This window comes from Hemiscyllium ocellatum, chromosome 7 (assembly GCF_020745735.1).
Source record: "Hemiscyllium ocellatum isolate sHemOce1 chromosome 7, sHemOce1.pat.X.cur, whole genome shotgun sequence".
NCBI lineage: Eukaryota > Metazoa > Chordata > Chondrichthyes > Orectolobiformes > Hemiscylliidae > Hemiscyllium > Hemiscyllium ocellatum.
Window position 1 is genome coordinate 92,154,310 of NC_083407.1, and position 18,625 is coordinate 92,172,934.

The window sequence follows — 18,625 nt, forward strand, 5'->3', positions numbered from 1 at the left end:
CTTTTGCCCGAAACGTTGATTTTACTGCTCCTCGGATGCTGCCTGAACTGCTGTGCTCTTCCAGCACCACTAATCCAGAATTAAAATTTACATGCAATGTAAGAAAGAGTGAGGGAGTATGTATGTGTGTTGCTTTAAAACATTTTAAAACAGATGACATCATGAATGGTGACAAGTACAAGAGTTCAGTCTGCCTCAGCCCCTGATCTGTTATACAGTAATTAGCATTTGGGATCTTGGGTTTCATAAACAGAGTTCTGAGTATAAACGCAGTTATTACAAGACAGTTTACAAAATCATAAGGGGTCTGGACATAGTAGATCATAAAAAGCCATTCCTTGTTTAAAAGCATAGAGAACCACAGGCACAGTTTTAAACTGCTTTGTAAGTGTGAGGTAAGGAGAATTTATTTCACACAGCGAGTAATTAGGGTCAAGTGAGTTATTTTAGAGGGCTTTGGATGCTTTAAATAGTGCACAGTTATAAGGAAGTGGCAGAAGATTGGTACCAAGTTAAAATGTTCAGAGAGTCAGTGCAGGCACGTTGGGCTGAATGGTCTCCTTCTGCATCATGGCAAGTCTGTGGTTTTGTAATGCCAATAAAATTCTGATTAGGCTCCAATGAGCGCACTGCATCCAGTTCTAGTCACCACACATTCAGAAGATTGTGAGTCATAGGGTCGTACAGCAAAACCAGACCCTTCGGTCCACCATTTCTATGCTGACCTGTAGAAAACCAAACTACATTAATCCTATTTTCCGGCATTTGGTCCACAACCTATTATGCCTTGGCATTTTAAGTATTCATCCAGATGCTTCTTAAATGTTGCGAGAGTAAAATGGTGGAAACACTCTCATCGATAATTTCGAAAGGAAATTAAATGGGAATTTGGAGAGCTGCTCTTGCAAAATCACAGGGATAGAGTAGGACTTTGGGACTGACTTGATTGCTTTATAGAAAGCCAGCATCCCTTCATCTTGTAATTGCTCTCTGATTCTGCGCCATGCTGTCAACATGACACTGCTGTGTTCTGCACAAAGTGAGATACAGCTGGCAGTTCTGGGTCCACCGGACCCAATGCTGCTGTCTTGAATGAGATGACAGCACCAAATTTACCTCTACCTTCCTCTGCCTGAATTGGCAGGAGGGTTAGGTGGAGATTGGTCATTGTCAGAAAACAGCACATCCAATTTTACCTCCTTGCATACACCATGATATTATATCGTGATTAATTTGGAGAATTGCTGCTTTTTAAGTGTCAATGTTTTATTCTTCAATCTAGAAACACAACTGGGAGGTTTCCCAATTTCCCTGATGCAGAGAAAGGTGGTTCTGCAGCTATTTTTGCTACAAAGACTCCAGAAGAGGTAATTTTCAAGACGAATCGAAGGGTTATATTCAGATGTTAGTGATACATAATTCGACTATAAACTGCAATTGTTTAAATGCCAGTATGTTAACTTTTGTTAATGTGTTCTACCATATAACTTAAAATTTAACATGTACGCAGATAGTATCAGTGGCATTTTTAAGCAAGCTATAGTTTTCAGATTCGAACTCTCACTTAAAGAGAGAAAAAAGTCATCCAAGTTTCTTGGTAACAATTTCTATCCATTAAACCTTTTTGAGGAGGGATTGTAGCTTTGGAGCAGTGATTCTGTGATTGAGATAGAGCTCCATCCTGTTGCATGTTATTGTCTTTTCTAGATTATAACATTTTATCTGAATTAAGATAGCAACTGCACTGTAGAGTTTCAGTACTGTACTGGACTGACTATTGTAAATTGAAGTTCAAGCATGTGATTTGAATGTAATGGCCTCAAAATTCACAGGGAATTGTGCAAGGGAAGCCAAAAAGATTCAAAGGTCCCAGCAAAGCCATGGGTGCACAGGTCCTGTCAACTTTAATCAGGACCTCATTATCATTAATAAGAAAGACTGCTGGAGAAACTCAGCAGCTCTGGTGGCATCTGTGAAGAGAGAAACAGAGTTAACATTTTGAAAGTGACATGACTGTTTTTCAAAACCATAATAATTTTATTGTTATCGTATTCCGATGAGTCAAACGGATAGCTAGAGAGTGGAGAAGGGAGTACCTTCAGTACAGATGTCATGGTGTCTTCTTTTTAGTAAATCAACTAAGGCCTCCTTTCATTCCTCCAGTTTAGTTGGCACTAGAAACAATGACACAGCCTTCTTATATCTGTTGTAGTTGTAGCAATATCTTTTAAGACATAGTAATGATAGCAACCGGCATGGAAAATGCATAGTGTTATCATTGAATGCTGGTATTTGACTAACATTGCATGCCTAGTTCATATGCTTTCATATATCCACATGTTTTGCTTGAAGGAGACAGAATGCTCACCCTTGTTTTTTCCCTTCCTTCCTGCACAGTCTCTAATATTTTTTACAAAAGCAGATTTTCTAGCTGAATAAGTTAGCTTGTGCTTTAATAACTTACAACTCTCCTCAGGTGCTTCAAGAATTTGTTACACAAGGTGAAAAGAAAAAGAAAAAGAAAGAGAAAAAGGACAAAAATGGAAAGAAGAAGAAAAAGAAGAAAGGGAAAGCCAATAAAGAGGTAATGTTCCAAATGTTGGGTTTTGTCTTAAATTCATCTTCCATTCAGTGGTGTAAATCTTTCTCAAAAGAAGGCTCAGTCTTCCTTGTGCTCAGGAGTCACCTGTATTGCTTAATAGCTAATTGTATTTTGTCAGTTGTGATTTGAATTAGATAGTTTGTCCTTTGTATTAGCTGTCACTAGCATTTCTATGATAGTCCAGTAGACAACACTGATGAAAATTCTGAGATGAGTTCAAAGTCCAACCAAATAGTAGCTTTCTTCTACATGATACATGCAAACAGGACAGTAATTACAGCCCTTTTTCAACTGCTATAACCCTTCCTGCAGTATATAAAAGAATAAAACTGTTACATTGTCCCTAATGTGGCCGCACTTGGAGTATAGTGTACCGTTCTGGTTGTGGCATTATAGGAAGGATGTGGAAGCATTGGAAAGGATGCAGAGGAGATTTACCAGGATGTTGTCTGGTATGGAGGGTAGGTCTTAAAAGGCTGATGGACTTGACACTGTTTGTGTTAGAAAGAAGAAGGTTGAGAGGTGACTTAATAGAGGCATACAAGATGAGCAGAGGATTAAATAGGGTGGTCAGTGAGAGCCTTTTTCCTTGGATGGTGATAGCTAGCAAGAGGGGACATAACTTTAAATTGAGGGCTGATGGATATGAGACAGATGTCAGAGGGAGTTTCTTTACTCAGAGAGTAGCAAGGGTGTGGAACGCTCTGCCTGTAGACTTATCAACTTTAAGGGAGAAAGTGAGGCCTGCAGATGCTGGGGATTAGAGTCAAAATTAGAGGTTTTCTGGAAAAGCACAGCAAGTCAGGCAGCATCCGAGGAGCAGGAAAACCGATGTTTCAGGCAAAAGCCTTTCATCAGGAATGAGACTTCTTTTTTAATTTTTCTTTTTATTCCTGATGAAGGGCTTTTGCCTGAAACGTCGGTTTTCCTGCTCCTCGGATGCTGCCTGACCTGCTGTGCTTTTCCAGCATAACACTCTAATCCTGACACTTATCAACTTTAAGGACATTTAAATAGTCATTGAATAAACATATGGGTGATAATGAAATAGGGTAGGTTAGATAGGCTTCAGATTAGTTTCACAGGTCGGCACAACATCGAAGGCTGAATGGCCTACACTGTGCTGTAATGTTCCATGTTCCAGTGGAGAGCAGAGCATTCACTTCTGAGTTTTTTCTTTCCTTCTGTACAGACCCGAGTACTTTGAAATTGACTAGCTATTAGCGAGTTTTGAGAAGATTTGTAGCTCAGGTTGAGGTTCTGGATGCAGATTTGCTCGCTGAGTTGGAAGGTTCAGTGAGCAAATCTACATCCATTAACTAACGATATCTAAATTTCTCCCTCAGCTCAATGACACCCATTCAGAATGCTCTTGAAACTGACTTTATTGAATCAACTGAATTATAATTAGAACTCTCTCCTGAAACTTCCATGGGAAAATGATGAGCAAGATACTAAAGAGATCAGAGGGATCTTGTGTTGATTGTTCACAGATCCTTGAAGACAGCAGGACAAGTTAATAAGGTAATTAAGAAGACATATGGAACACTTACCTTTATGAGTCTTGGCATAGATTATAAGAGCAAGATGGTCATGTTGGAGCTGTACAAAACTTCAGTTAGGCCACAGTTTGGGTACTGTGTACAGGGCTGCAGAGTAGATTTGCAAGGATATTGCCTGGCTTGGACCATTTTAGCTATGAAGAGAGGCTGGATAGGGTCGCATTGTTTACTTTTGTGCAGGGAAGGCTGATGGGGGACTTGTTTGAAATGTACAAGATTATAAGAGATAAGGACAGAGTAATTGGAAGCAGCACTTTCCCCGTACCTGAAGGGTCAAAGACGAGTGGGCATAATTTTAAGGTAAAAGACAGGAGGTTTAGAGGGGAGTTGAGGAAAACATTTTTCACTCAGGGTGTGGTGGGAATCGTGAATATACTACTTGGGATGGAATACCTCACAATGTTTAAAAAGTATGCGAATTAGCACATAAACTGTCATAACATTCAAGGTGATTGGCCATGTGCTGGAAAATGGAACCATGCAGATAGCTTGGCAGAGACTCAATGGTAAGGTATAACTTACCATTATAAGGTATGTTCTATGGCTAAAATGCTCAAAATTTGAAGGGTTATGAAGGGATTAGGTAGTGAGAAGCTTTTTTCCTGGTAACCAGAAGAGAAGAATGTTAAAACAATTCTCAGTGATTGTTTTATTACTGAGAGATGAATGTTTTTTATAACGCAGTGAGTTGCTATGATTTAGATTTTGATAGAAGTTACTTGCACACGAGTATTGCATTCACATGTACTCTTTCGTCATTTGGCAAGAATCTCTCTCCCTCCAGGATTGTGACTATTTTTGCTGGAGCCTTATGTTGTTGATTACAATATTGCTTTCTTCATTGTTTTGCACGTCTTTGTATCCATCTTAAATTCTAACAGCCACCTTACTATTTTAGAAAGTTGATTAAATCTAGAAACTTGCCAGTCGTCCTCCTATGCAGTGTTCTTCCAGTAGCTGCAGCATGGCGAGAAGAGACTGCTTTGAAGGAGAACTTCTCAGCTTTGGGTCTAGAAAGTCTCGCTCCAAACCCTACTGCCTTGACATATTTAGCAAAAGGGTGGGATGGTTGGCTAAATGGCCACTATGAGGGAATTTATTGATAGAGTGCAGTGCTAGAAGGTTGAGAGACGACCTGAAATATCATGCTGCACAGACCCAGTACCATTCCTCAGAGTGCTACCTCCATTGACCTAGCAGTCTAATGGAATATAGGTTTCTGGACTGCTGTGAGACTTTTCAAGCCCCTTTGAGCATGATTATCCATTGTTATGAAGATGTGGGTGTACTGTACCTTTTAAGAGAGTAAAAGCTAGCAGTGACAGCATCAAGTGTTCTCAATAAGACACAATGTAACAAGTGCTCCGGCTACTGGGGTAACCAGTTGCCTGGAAACGACAAAGCAGATTCGAATTAGGCCAATCAGTTTAAATTATACCCTGAAAAATACCAAATTCCAATCTGATGCTTTGGGGTATAAGACCGGGGAAAATTAAATAGTTGGAAGGAGAACTGCCACAGGAGACCAACAGCTGTAGACTGCTAATCAGAGCTCTCTGAGTGGTACCTATCTAGAGAAGGAGTTTGCACTGAGAAAAACGTCAACACTGACCTGGGGAGCAAATTACTGACAAAGATAACGAGAAGATTTGACTGCTGGCTGGTTTTAAAATTAGAATTTTTCTGTAAATCTTAATTGGGAGTATTATTGGACTAGTGTTATGGAAGGGAAGGTAAAGGATAGGTTAGAGGAAGGAATTGTAAATAGTCGTTAGTTAATTATTCTTTGTTATACTATAAGAAATAAAGTTGTTAATTTTTACTTTAAATAGTTCTTGGCCTCTCGAGTTTTCATAGATTACTGCACGGGATACATCTCTTCTGTGTTGCCGGTTTAAGTTAAGCAGGAGGGATTACCCCGTGTCGTAACACCATAACAAAGACAGGAGTAGTCTGGTAACAGGATTTCATATCCTCAGTGTGACTTTTCACCACAACACTCAGATATTGGTTGCCTTCTATTTGCGTTTCAATGGAAGCTGATGCAATACCACTAGATGCTGCATCATTACCGGGCCTGCGACTGTTCTCATTAAGTTGGCATCATTTCCATGCTAGAAGGCATGGTCTCCAAACTCTGTACAAAGCCCTGTGCCAAGTTGCAAGAAACTCCTTCGTGATCCATGACAATTATAGCAGGCTTTCTGCCAAGTTAAACAATATACTAAGCATTTCTGTGTGTCGGTCCATAAAAGCTTTTACTGTCTCCATCAAAATTCTCATCCGAGCCCTGTGCAACAGAACCTAGTGTGCGATCCCACTGTCTATGGAGCTGACACGTAAGCTATCCCTTTCCCTTGTCTTGGTTGTGTCTGCTCATAATAGGTGAGCCATTGGACAAGATCTTGTGGAAGTCCATGGCTGTTAGCGGGGGAGGCAGTGAAAACCACATGTCACCTCTTTTTTGGAAATCCTACCATTCATGTGTCAAGCAGGCACATGACAGGTCAGCAATGGGCCCAAGCCTAGGATCAAGGGTGCGAGGTAGAGTGTGCGCTGAGTGTTGCTGACCACCCCGAGGCCAATGGCAGTGCTGACAGAGCAATGGCTGCTACCAATATGGCATCTGCCGGAGAATTTGTGTTTCTGATTCCAGACCTCTCCCTATTTTCCTTCCAAAATACCGCTATTTTAATAGCATCAATTAAACTGAAGTTCGCTCCAACTTTATTGTACTCCAGTCTGAATAGCGTTATTCAAATGTGAAGCAAAAACGCTCTAAAAAATCTAAAATTGGATTAAATCATGAGAAGTCTCAGTGAGTTGTTTAGAGCCTGAATTGCTGCAATAGTCAGAGAAAATGTCTGGTTTTCAAAATAAAGTCACACAGTTATTGAGGTGCTCTTCAGCCTATTACAAGCAAAATCCTGTGGAGGGTAAAAAACAGTCATGTTGGACTCAACACATTAACTCTGTTTCTCTCTCCACGATTGCTGTCAGACCTGCCGAATTTCATCAACACTTTGTTTTTGTTTTATCTTTCATACTGTACCGTTGAGTCAGCCTATTACTTTAACAATTAGTCTGTGCAAGGATCTGAATGCAGTAAAAAAAAATTGACATCATCTGGCTTTCTTGTTTCCATTTCTAGCACTTGTCATCGTAAAACATTGGTAATAGTTATGATTTAATCCATCCCATTAAGAGAGATATATGATGAGTATGGCTTACGGACACACACACGCACATTTCTTTTTTGCAATTCAACTGGAGGTTTAACTGAGCAAGATATTGGATAATTTTAACCCTTTATAGAGCAAAGAGGAATGGGTGTAGATCAGATTAGATTCCCTACAGTGTGGAAACAGGCCCTTTGGCCCAACCAGTCCACACCGACCCTCCGAAGAGTAACCCACCCAAACCCATTCCCCTCTGACCAATGCACCTAACACTATGGGCAATTTAGCATGGCCAATCCACCTGACCTGCACATCTTTGGATGTGGGAGGAAACTGGAGCACCCGGAGGAAACCCACGCAGACATGGAGAGAATGTGCAAACTCCACACAGACGGTTGCCCGAGGCTGGAATCGAGCCCCTGGTGCTGTGAGGCAGCAGTGCTTGAATATGCGTGATGTTGAAGAGTAGGTATGTTAGATTCTTAACAGGAACCTACTGAGTGATTTAAATAGGTAGAAAAGCAACTGATTGAGGATTTAACTATACATTCTGTTCTAAAATCTGTGCATGTGCCTGAAAATCTCGTTAGGCAAAAGTGGGGACTGCAGATGCTGGAAACCAGAGTTTAGATCAGAGTGGTGCTGGAAAAGCACAGCAGGTCAGGCAGCATCCGGGGAACAGGAAAATCGACGTTTTGGGCAAAAGCGAATAGAGGCAGGAACCCTCCAGGGTGAAGAGATGGGTGGGGGTAGGGTGGGGGGGGGGGTGGGGGTGAGCTGGGGAGAAGGTAGTAAAGAGTACAATAGGCGAATGGGGGTGGGGTTGGAGGTGATAGGTCAGAGAGGAGGGTGTAGCGGATAGGTGGGAAGGGAGATTGGCAGGTAGGACAGGTCATGAGGATAGTGCTGAGCTGGAAGGTTGGAACTCAGGTAAGGTGGGGGAAGGGGAAATGAGGAAACTGACGATGTCCACATTGATGCCCTGGGGCTGAAGTGTTCCAAGGCGAAAGATGAGGCGTTCTTCCTCCACGAGTCGGGTATGAGGGAGCGGCGGTGTAGGGGGCCCAGGACCTGCATGTCCTCGGCAGAGTGGGAGGGGGAGTTGAAATGTTGGGCCATGCGGCAGTGGGGTTGATTGATGCGGGTGTCCCGGAGATATTCCCTGAAATGCTTTGCAAGGAGGTGTCCAGTCTCCTCAATGTAGAGGAGACCGCATCGGGAGAAACGGATACAATAAATGACTTTGGTGGATGTGCAGGTGAAACTTTGATGGATGTGGAAGGCTCCTTTAGGGCCTTGAATGGTGGTGAGGGAAGAGGTGTGGGCACAGGTTTTGCAATTCCTGCGGTGGCAGGGAGTGTGCCAGGACATGAGTGTGGTTTGTTGGGGGACGTGGACCTGACCAGGTAGTCACGGAGGGAACGGTCTTTGCAGAAAGTGGAAAGGGGTGGGGAGGGAAATATATCCCTGGTGGTGGGGTCCGTATGGAGGTGGCGGAAATGTCGGCGGATGATATGGTTATTGCGAAGATTGGTAGGATGGAAGGTGAGGACCAGGGGGTTCTGTCTTTGTTACAATCGAAGGGGTGGGATTTGAGGGCGGAGGTGCGGAATGTGGATGAGATGCGTTGGAGGGCAGATACGGCAGAAGCAGAGGAATTGGGAATCCAGGATGGCATTTTTGCAGGAGGTAGGGTGGGAAGAGGTGTAATCTTGGTAGCTGTGGGAGTCGGTGGGTTTGTAAAAAATGTCAGTGTCAAGCCGGTCACCATTAATGGAAATTGAAATGTCCAGGAAGGGGAGGGAGGTGTCAGAGATGGTCCAGGTGAATTTAAGGTCGGGGTGGAATATGTTGGTAAAGTTGATGAACTGCTCAATCTCCTTGCGGGAGCATGAGGTGGTGCCGATGCAGTCACCAATGTAGCGGAGGAAGAGGTGGGGAGTGGTGCCGGTATAACTACAGAAGATGGACTGTTCTACGTAGCCGATAAAGAGACAGGCATAGCTGGGGCCCATATGGATGCCCTTGGCTACCCCTTTGATCTGGACCAAATCTTACATAGCTCTGCCTCGCATCTCTGATCAGGATCAAGAGCAGTAGCAATCTAAGCACTGGCAGTAAAAACTAGCTCCCAGGAACAGAACAAAACCCCCCAGCAGCAGGAGCAACACCAGCAAGTGCAGCAGCTTCTCTTCTGCAGCTGTCTGCTATCTAACAGGACGCACACTGTAGACATGGAACTAGCCCCAGCACGTAGACAGTATGGCCCCAGTACAGAGTTTGCTGGCACAGGATCAGTTTATTGCACGCCAGTAAGCAACAGTACCTTGTAAGACTTAGACTTTGGCAGCAGGTCATTGCTTATATCAGCAGCATCCTGAACAAGAAAGGCCTCCTTCTCAGTGGACTGGGTGGGTACATAACTGGGTGGGCAAAGTCACTTCTGCCTGAAAATTGTTTGCTTCCTGCCCCACCCAGTGATTTGCTGATGTAATTTATAAGATTCGACAATGCTGCCCATGATTGCTTCTCTGGGTGATTAATGCCAGTTTACGAGAGTATGTTCACTTCTTACAAATCGTTTCACAGGGTGGCAGCTCAGCATCCTTGGATATAAGAGTTTACATGCAGGATATGAAAGGGAATAGAGAACGGTGCAGATGCAGCATTCTTGGCTGAGAATAAACTGCAATTGTCATATACAAAATAAAGCATCAAATGAGGCCATATGCATTGAGCTTAAAAACAAAAAAGGGGCAGCCACACAGCTAGGTTTGTACTATAGACTCTCAAATAATGGGAGAGAGTTAGGTGAGCAAATATGTAAGCAAAAGTCCAAGTGCAAAAAACAGCGGGCATAGTTGGGGACATCAATTATCCAAAGATACAAACAGCATAAAAGACACAGAAGGCATAAGATTCTTGAACTGCATTCAAAAGGATTTTTCAGCCAGCAAGTGACAAGCCCCATGACAGCCGGCCCCATTCTAGATTAAGTCTTCGGAAATTAGACTGGGCAGATAGATGAAGTAGAATGGAAGACTATTTTGCATCTGGTGATCATAATTTACCATCATTTTAGAAGGTAGAATGAGAGTAAAAGTGCTAAATTGGGGAAAGGAGATGTTACAAAATGAGAGATGGTCTGGTTCAATAGTTACTTGAAGGAGAAGTAGCGCCAAATCAGTGAGAGGTGTTCAAACACAAAATTCTAATGCCACGGGGTGAACACATCTCCATACAGCATAGAAGAAGCATAGAGAGCAAGAGAAAGAAGAAAAATAGAGCTGTGATAATTTTTTAAAAATCGTAATTTAGGAAACTTATTGGAGTATAGAAAGTATAGGGGGTGAAGGGGAAAACAAAGGAAAAGATGGTTTATCAATATATTAAGAACAAGTGGATGATGAAGGAAAAGGTAGGCCTTCCTACATTTGAAGCTGTCAGGCAATTCGAGCTATTACTTAAACCGGCTGCTGGAGAGTTGTCTGAGGAATTCCAAGTGCATAGATATAGCATCCCTATGTGTTGTTGTAGGTCCAAAGGTGAGAAGATGGTCTCATGACAGGTATGGTCTCCATCTGAGAACCTGTCTCCCTAATGGCCACCATCTCAGGCAGACCAGGCTATAGTCGCTGCGCATGATGAATGAATTTGTGCATTCAACAGAAGCACAGTTAACCATGCCAATATTTAGACGCATTTAAATTATTTCGTATATTTGCCAGCTGTTTTATGCATGGAAAGCAATCTTTCCTCAAGTGTATTTGGAAAGGCAAGGACTGTTTCAGGATAGAAATGTGTTTCTGGAAAAGGGCTTATGCCCAAAACGTCGAATTTCCTGTTCCTTGGATGCTGCCTGACCTGCTGCGCTTTTCCAGCAATACATTTTCAACTCTGATCTCCAGCATCTGCAGACCTCACTTTCTCCTGTTTCAGGATAGGCAACCTGGCTTTGTGCGTGGGAAATCATGTCTAAAAAACTCAATTGAGTTTTTTGAAGAAGAAGAGGATTGTTGAGGGCAGAGCAGTGGACATGACTATATCGATTTCAGAGAGGCTTTTGACAAGGTTCCTCGCAGTAAACTGGTTAGCAACATTAGATCACATTGAGTACAGGGAGAACTAGCCATTTGGATACAGAACTGACTCATAGGAAGAAGACAAGGTGATAGTGGAGCGTGGTGTTTCAAATTGGAGACCATGACAAGTGAAGTGCCACAAGAATTGGTGCTGGATCCACTACTTTTTGTCATTTATATAAATAATTTAGGATGTGAAACTAGGAGGCATGTTTAGTAAGTTTGCAAATGACACTAAAATCAGAGGTATTGTGGACAGAGTAAGGTTACCTCAGAGTACAATTGGATCTTGATCAGATGGGCCAATGGACTGAGGAATGGCAGATGGAGTTTAATTTAAATTAATGTGAGATGCTGCATTTTGGAAAGGCAAATCAGGACAGGACTTATACACTTAATGGTAAAGTCTTGGGGAGTATTGCTGAGTAAAGAGACCTTGGAGTGCGGGTCATTGAAAATAGAATCACAGGTAGATAGCATAGTAAAGAAGGCATTTGGTGTACTTTCCTTTATAGGTCAGTGCATTGTGTATAAGAATTGAGAAGTTATGTTGCGACTGTATAGGACATTGGTTAGGCCACAGTTGGAATATTGTGTGCAATTCTGGTCTCCTTCCTATTAGAAGGATGTTGTGAAATTTGAAAGGGATCAGAAAAGATTTCCAAGGATGTTGCCAGCATTGGAGGATTTGAGCTATAGGGAGAGGCTGAATAGGGTGGGGCTGTTTTCCCTGGAGCTTTGGAGGCTGAAGGGTGACCTTAAAGAGGTTTATAAAATCATGAAGGGCATGGATAGGGTAAAGATACAAGGTCCCTTCCCTGGGGTGGAGGAGTCCAAAACTATAGGGTATAGGTTTGATGTGAGAGGGGAAATATTTAAAAGGGATCTAAGGGCACCATTTTCATGCAGATGGAAGTGTGTGTATGGAAGAAGCTGCCAGAGGAAGTGGCGGAGACTAGTACAATAACAACATTTAAAAGGCAACTGGATGGATATATGAATAGAAAGGGTTTAGTGGGATATGGGTCATATGCTGACAAATGGGACTAGATTAATCTAGAATATCTGGTCGGTATGGACGAGTTAGACTGAAAGGTCTGCTTCTGTGCTGTACACCTCTATGACTCTATCAAAGATGTGCATGGTAACTTGTGAGTGGATACAGAAGATGTGAGCGAGGTTCAAAATGAGTATTTTGCATTTATCTTCACAAAGGAAAGGGATGATGCAGAAACACTGTTAGAAATTTCCAGAAAAATTCAGCAGGTCTGGCAGCAGCTGCAGAGAGAAAGCAGAGTTAAAGTTTCAGGTCCAGTGACCCATCTTTAGAATTGGCCAGTTTTCTCTCCGCAGATGCTGCCAGACCTCTCTGTTTTTACAGCAAATTATGGTCAGTGGATCTTTTCTTATGGAATGTGGCTTCCACAGGTGTTCCATGATACTCAGTTCAGCATGCTGACTATCTGTCACATAATTGTTGGCAAGCAAAAGGCCTTGCCATCGATAACTGGCCACTAGTCCACAGATCAATCAGCTACTTGGTGCTGGCTGAATCTCCACTTGTACACATCCTTGGCTTCAGCTCATCAGCACCACCTCCTAATACTTCTTGAACTAGCACCTCTACAAACAGTGCTTACGGTCAGTGTTAGGTTCCTTGCTTTCAAAAACTTAGTAATCTTTTAGCAATCCTTGAATTTTGCGAGTTATTTAGTCCATAATCAGAAAAACAGGAAAAGAAAAATGCATGGTCTTTTCAAAACCAGAAACAGGACTAAGGCATTCAGCCCCTTCTGCCTGCTTTGCCGATCATGGCTAGTCAAACTGTAACCTCAAATCATTATTCCCACCTAACCCCAACAACCTCTCACCTCGTTGCCCACCAGAATCCCTCTACTTCAGCCTCAAAAGCACTCCAGTCTCTACCTCCATTACTTTCCCAGGAAGAGAACTCCAGAGACTCACCTTGGGGTCAGAGACTTACTTTGCTCAACTCTCAAAACCCTCAAGAAGGAAAGCAATCACTTTGTCTGTCTCCTAATTTTCCAACCCAAAATGACCCCTCATTATAGAAAGAAAGGTACCTTGCTATCTGTCTCACCAACTGGCTTGAATTTGTTTTGACATTGCAAAGATTTATCCATAACTCCAGGTGATTTTCTAGTTTTAAGGTCATTTATATTATCTTGTCGTGTTTGCTATGAGGTCTGCCTAGGGGAAGAGACTGGTTGTGACAAGACTGGGAGATTCTATCCTGCTAATCCAAGGCTGGTTTAAAAACAATTAACACCTTCAACATTTTCACAAATCCAAATCTTGGTGAGACTTGTCAGAGCCCATCCCTAGTGGTTGCTTTGTGAAACCTGTTGCAACAAATTCTTAATGAACCACTGATATTATCTACAAATGGAGGGATATACTTTGAATTTTGTGTTTCCGTCATTTAAATATCATTGAAATAATAGAACAAGTGCTCAACTATACTTCCATCCCTGTTCCAGTTCTTGCAAAAAAAAATGTGCTTGAGACAAAGCTTCTGGCAAATGAAATGAATTCAGGCAGAGGTGGAAACGTTGTTCATAAAGGAAAATAAATCGCCACAAAAAGAAAAGTTCAGGAATTTTAATGATCCCTGTTTTATGTAAAGTGAATAAGTCCTTTTGTTGTTTCTCATTAACCCACATAGATTTGTTTACTTTTAAATCCAGATGTGAAATATTTATAGCAATGCCTCCAGTTGGAAAATTAAAGCAGTGTTTGTAATCTGGTTTATAAATCATGATTTCCATTTCAGACAAATATTTTAGTTTGGGATGTGGTAATGTTCCCATAGCAGCAACATTAAATGCTCCTTTATGAGATTTATGCCAGGATATCTAGTCATGAACAACGCCGACTCATCATGCTCTTTAAATAAAACAGGTTGCCCAAGGCAAGATTTATTACAAGTAGGTAACATTGTGATTCATTGGTCTAGATTGTGTTGGAAAATTAATGAATGTTCAAATTTATTAATGCACAAATCAGAAAGTAAGTTCTGAAAAAACAAAATGTGCATGATGTGAGGTGCAATTTGTATAACTTGCAGACGGATACATGCAATTTCACTGTTTGTGTATATTGCTAAACTTCACCCCGAATGTTGGCGATGGTACTTCATGGCCTAAAGACATTTTTAATGACTTGGCAAGTGTTTATCCAATGCCAATTAGCATTTCTGATGTTTAAAGTGAATTGCAAATTTTCATTCTTACATGTAATCAATTCTTAAAAAATTAAAGGAAGAATTGATTTTTTTCTTCACCTTACTGCCTACTTTTCTTGCTCTCTCTCAATCCAATCTTTCTTTCCTTCTCTTTTTTTTGTCTCTCTACCTGATCCTGCTTAATGACCATTTCTTTGTTGCTATCCCAGTTCTTTAATTTCATTGCTGAAGGCAATAGACATTGGGTTCTGTCAGTTTCCAAAATGCTGCGTGTCTTGGAACTTTTGCTATGCCATCATCAGTTTCAGCAAAAAATAAATTTCAAGGTCAGGAGTAAATGAAGATACCTTACTCGCAATTATAATGTCGCACGATTTTAGCTAAAACAACCCTATTACTTTGCCTTAAAAAAAATCTGACAAACACAACAGTGCTACCAGCAGGAATGTTTTCTGATGTTTAGCTCTCTTTCCCCTCCTGGTGATCGCCATATGCAATGCAACATCTGAATGAGAAAGTAGGCACAGAGTCTGTTCCTCATACTCTACTACTTGTGCAATTAGCAAGGAGTAAGTGGGCAATTGTATCACTGCTTGAGAAAGTGGTTGAATTGTGTTCAGTGTTTTTTTCCCTCATTAGTCAACTGAGTCTGATAGATTACAGACATTATGTTTTGCCACTGTGGTCCAGTAGACATCTGCATTCCATTGCCAGGACTTTTTTTTATTGTGGATGTGTTGAGGGAACTATGCTGCATTTTTCCATAAAGTTGTTATCTGATCTCATTTCACAGACAGCTAGGCCTGGAATTTCCACAAAGGCACTTGCATTCTGCTACTGTTAGTTTGCTATAAGGGCTCTAAAATTCTAGAGGCATGCTAGGTCCTGGATATTGTATATGAAGTGCACAACATATTCTTTGATAATTCTGTCATGGAGGAGTTGGACTGGAAGGTCTGTTTCTGTGCTGTATATCTCTAAGGTACTATGACTCTATATGTCCTTTGCACTCTTCGACGGGGCCAGTCATCCAAGCTCTCCCATCATACACACTGGCCATCAGTTTGGATTACACAGCCTCTATTTCTTCAAGTTCTGACTTGAAGACCCACCAATCAGCACCACACAAATCGAGCCATGCTTGGACTTCATGATTACTGGCCAATCAGATTGACTGGTCACTCTCCACAGTGAGTCTTCCTCTCCAATTAATGCCCTGCAGAGCATAAAACAGTTTTAGACAGCCAACTTTGTGGTGGGTGGCTTCTAGACTGACCCTTTGTTCAGGAGTACAGCACCCTGTAAAGTCATGTATGGCCTGTCCTTTTTCACTGTCTTGCTAGGAGTTAGCCCTTTTGAAGTAAATTTAAATGATAGAAGCGTGATATTACGAACAAAACTGATATGCTTTAACAATAGTACTCACCTGCACTGCAAGGTGGAAATTGTCATGTGTGAATGTGGTTGCTTGTGTTGAAAGAGACCAAAGTCTGGGAAAAAGAGAACCCAGTGAGTATACAGCTAGCTTTTAGTAATGGAAATAAATTGGGATTGGCTGTACCTGTGTTTTTGTACATAAGAAGTGTTGTTAAGCTTCGAAATTGTATCTGCAGTGTGTGCATAAACATTTGGGTTGTATCATATCTGATAACACATGTTGGTCATGGCCTTTGCATGCTATGAATGGCAAAGTATGTACATTATGAAGTCCATGACATCAAGCAACTTGTGATGTTGATTTGAGACCACTCAACTCAATGCTCCTGTTAACATTTTCTCTAATTGAGAATAGATCAATGCATGTGCAGCAACAAGAAGGACCCCATCAGCACTCTTTAAAGTGATCATCATCCACTAGCTCCTGGTTAATTTTTATCCAGGCTTCAAATCTACTAGTTTATAGAACATAGAACATAGAAAAGTACAGCACGACTGGCCCATTGGCCCACGATGTTGTGACGTGGATTAATCCTAATGTAAGATAAAATAACCTAACCTATGCACCCCTCAATTCACTGCTGTCCATGTGCATGTCAGCATTCACTTAAATGTCCCTAATTATATTAAATACAATTAAAGCCTGGAGGATAATGTGGCAAGATGAGGGTAACTTACAAAAAAAACCTCTCCTTACACTCCTACAGTGGGAGCATGGGGTTTTAGCCAGGGCAGGTAGATGCTATATTCAAAACCTGGAGGTCCAGAGGTGTCTCTTGCTTAGGGGACCTGTTTGATGGGGAGGTTATGATGTCTTTTGATCAGCTGCACCAGAAGTTTGGACTGCCTAATGGATACCTTTTTCGGGATTTACAAATACGAGATTATATACAGAAGAAGACCACATTATTAGACAGTCCCTACAAATCGGATAGGGAGAGAAGAGTACTATGGCCACTGGGTCCATCCTCATTGCATAATAAGGTATCGAAAGATATGGAACGACTGTTTAAAATATGGAACCAGGAATTGGGGTTAGAAATCCCTTCAGAAATGTGGGAGGGCATCTGGGAAAATGCCAGAAAGATCTCTATTTGTAATAGAACTCAAGCTATTCAATTAAAGACACTCCACAGGGCTCATACAGCACAGGAGTGGCTGGCAAAATTTGGGTTGGAACATCCCCAATGTGTCCTCAATGTAAAATAGAAATGGGCACTCTTACGCACGGTTTATAGACATGTCACAAGATCCGCAAATACTGGGACAAAGTAGCAACCGTTCTGACAGAAATCTTGGGAATGGAGATTGGATTGGATCCAGAATCTCTTCTCCTGGGCTTTTCAAATCTGCCTTCCCCGAATGTGCACGGGAGGAAATTATTCTCCATTCTCACTTTTTGTGCAAGGAAAAATATCTTAGTTAATTAGGGAGCTGAGGGCCCTCCAGGACTTTCGAATTGGCACAGGTTAATCATGGAATATATCCCCCTTGACTTCCCCAAACATGGTGCACTAAAAAACTGAATTATTCTATAAAATATGGCAGCCCTTTTTGAACTATACAGACACAGATATTTTAGCCATATTGTCAAGGGCTTTTGTCTAGCTGTGATAGTGGTTCTAGCTGGTCCGGGCCTCCCGGGGGAGGAATCCCACATAAATATGGGTTTTATTATGATTTGATGTTAATCCATTTTGCGTACATATTTAATTATTACGTTATTTCTTACTAGTAATGTAAGATATCTTATTTTATGCTTTGGTTGTTTGTAGGATACATATATATATTCCTTGGATGCTGCCTAACCTGCTGTGCATTACTTTGTTTGTATTACTTTGTAATTTTGTAAAAATTGTTTTAAAAATCTCTTCTTTCTTTCAATAAAAATACCTATTAAAGAAATGTCCCTAATGACTCTGCTTCCACCACAACCACTGGTAACGCATTCCATTCATTCACAACTCTCTGTGTAAAGAACCTACAGCTGACATCTCCTCTATATATTTCTCCTAATATCTTAAAACTATGACCCCTTTTGCCAGTCAGTCCTGCCCTGGGGAAAAGTCTCTAGCTATTGACTCTAGCCATGCCTCTCATTACCTTGTATATCTTGATCAGGTCACCTCTCTTCCTCCTTGTCTCCAGAGAGAAAAGTCCGAGCTCTTCATAAGACAAGCCCTCCAGTCCAGGCAGCATCATAGTAAACCTTCATTGCACCCTCTCCAAAGCCTCTGCATTTTTCCTATAGTAGGATGACCAGAACTGGACACAATATTCCAAGTGTTGTCTCACTAGGGACTTGTAGAGCTGTAGCAAAACCTCGCGGCTCTTAAACTCAATTCCCCCTGTTAATGAAAGCCAAAACACAATATGCTTTCTTAACAACTCCATCCACTTGGGTGGCAACTTTGAGGGATTTATGTACTTGCACACCCAGATCCCTCTGTTCCTCCACACCACCAAGAATCCTGTCTTTAATCCTATATTCAGCATTCAAGTTCCACCTTCCAAATGCATCATTTCGCATTTATCCAGGTTGAGCTCCATCTGCCGTT

The 18,625-nt window shown here is 41.6% G+C and overlaps 1 protein-coding gene across 4 annotated transcripts in view; it reads left to right on the top strand.

The window, feature by feature from the left end:
• Positions 1 to 18,625, top strand: part of iqca1 (IQ motif containing with AAA domain 1) — a 193,671-nt gene that overhangs the window by 89,775 nt on the left and 85,271 nt on the right. For all 4 annotated transcript variants that reach the window (XM_060827500.1, XM_060827499.1, XM_060827502.1 and 1 more), the window contains 2 exons: positions 1,283 to 1,367; positions 2,477 to 2,584. In XM_060827500.1, coding sequence (XP_060683483.1) covers positions 1,283 to 1,367; positions 2,477 to 2,584 — 193 coding nt within the window. The remainder of the gene's footprint in view (positions 1 to 1,282; positions 1,368 to 2,476; positions 2,585 to 18,625) is intronic.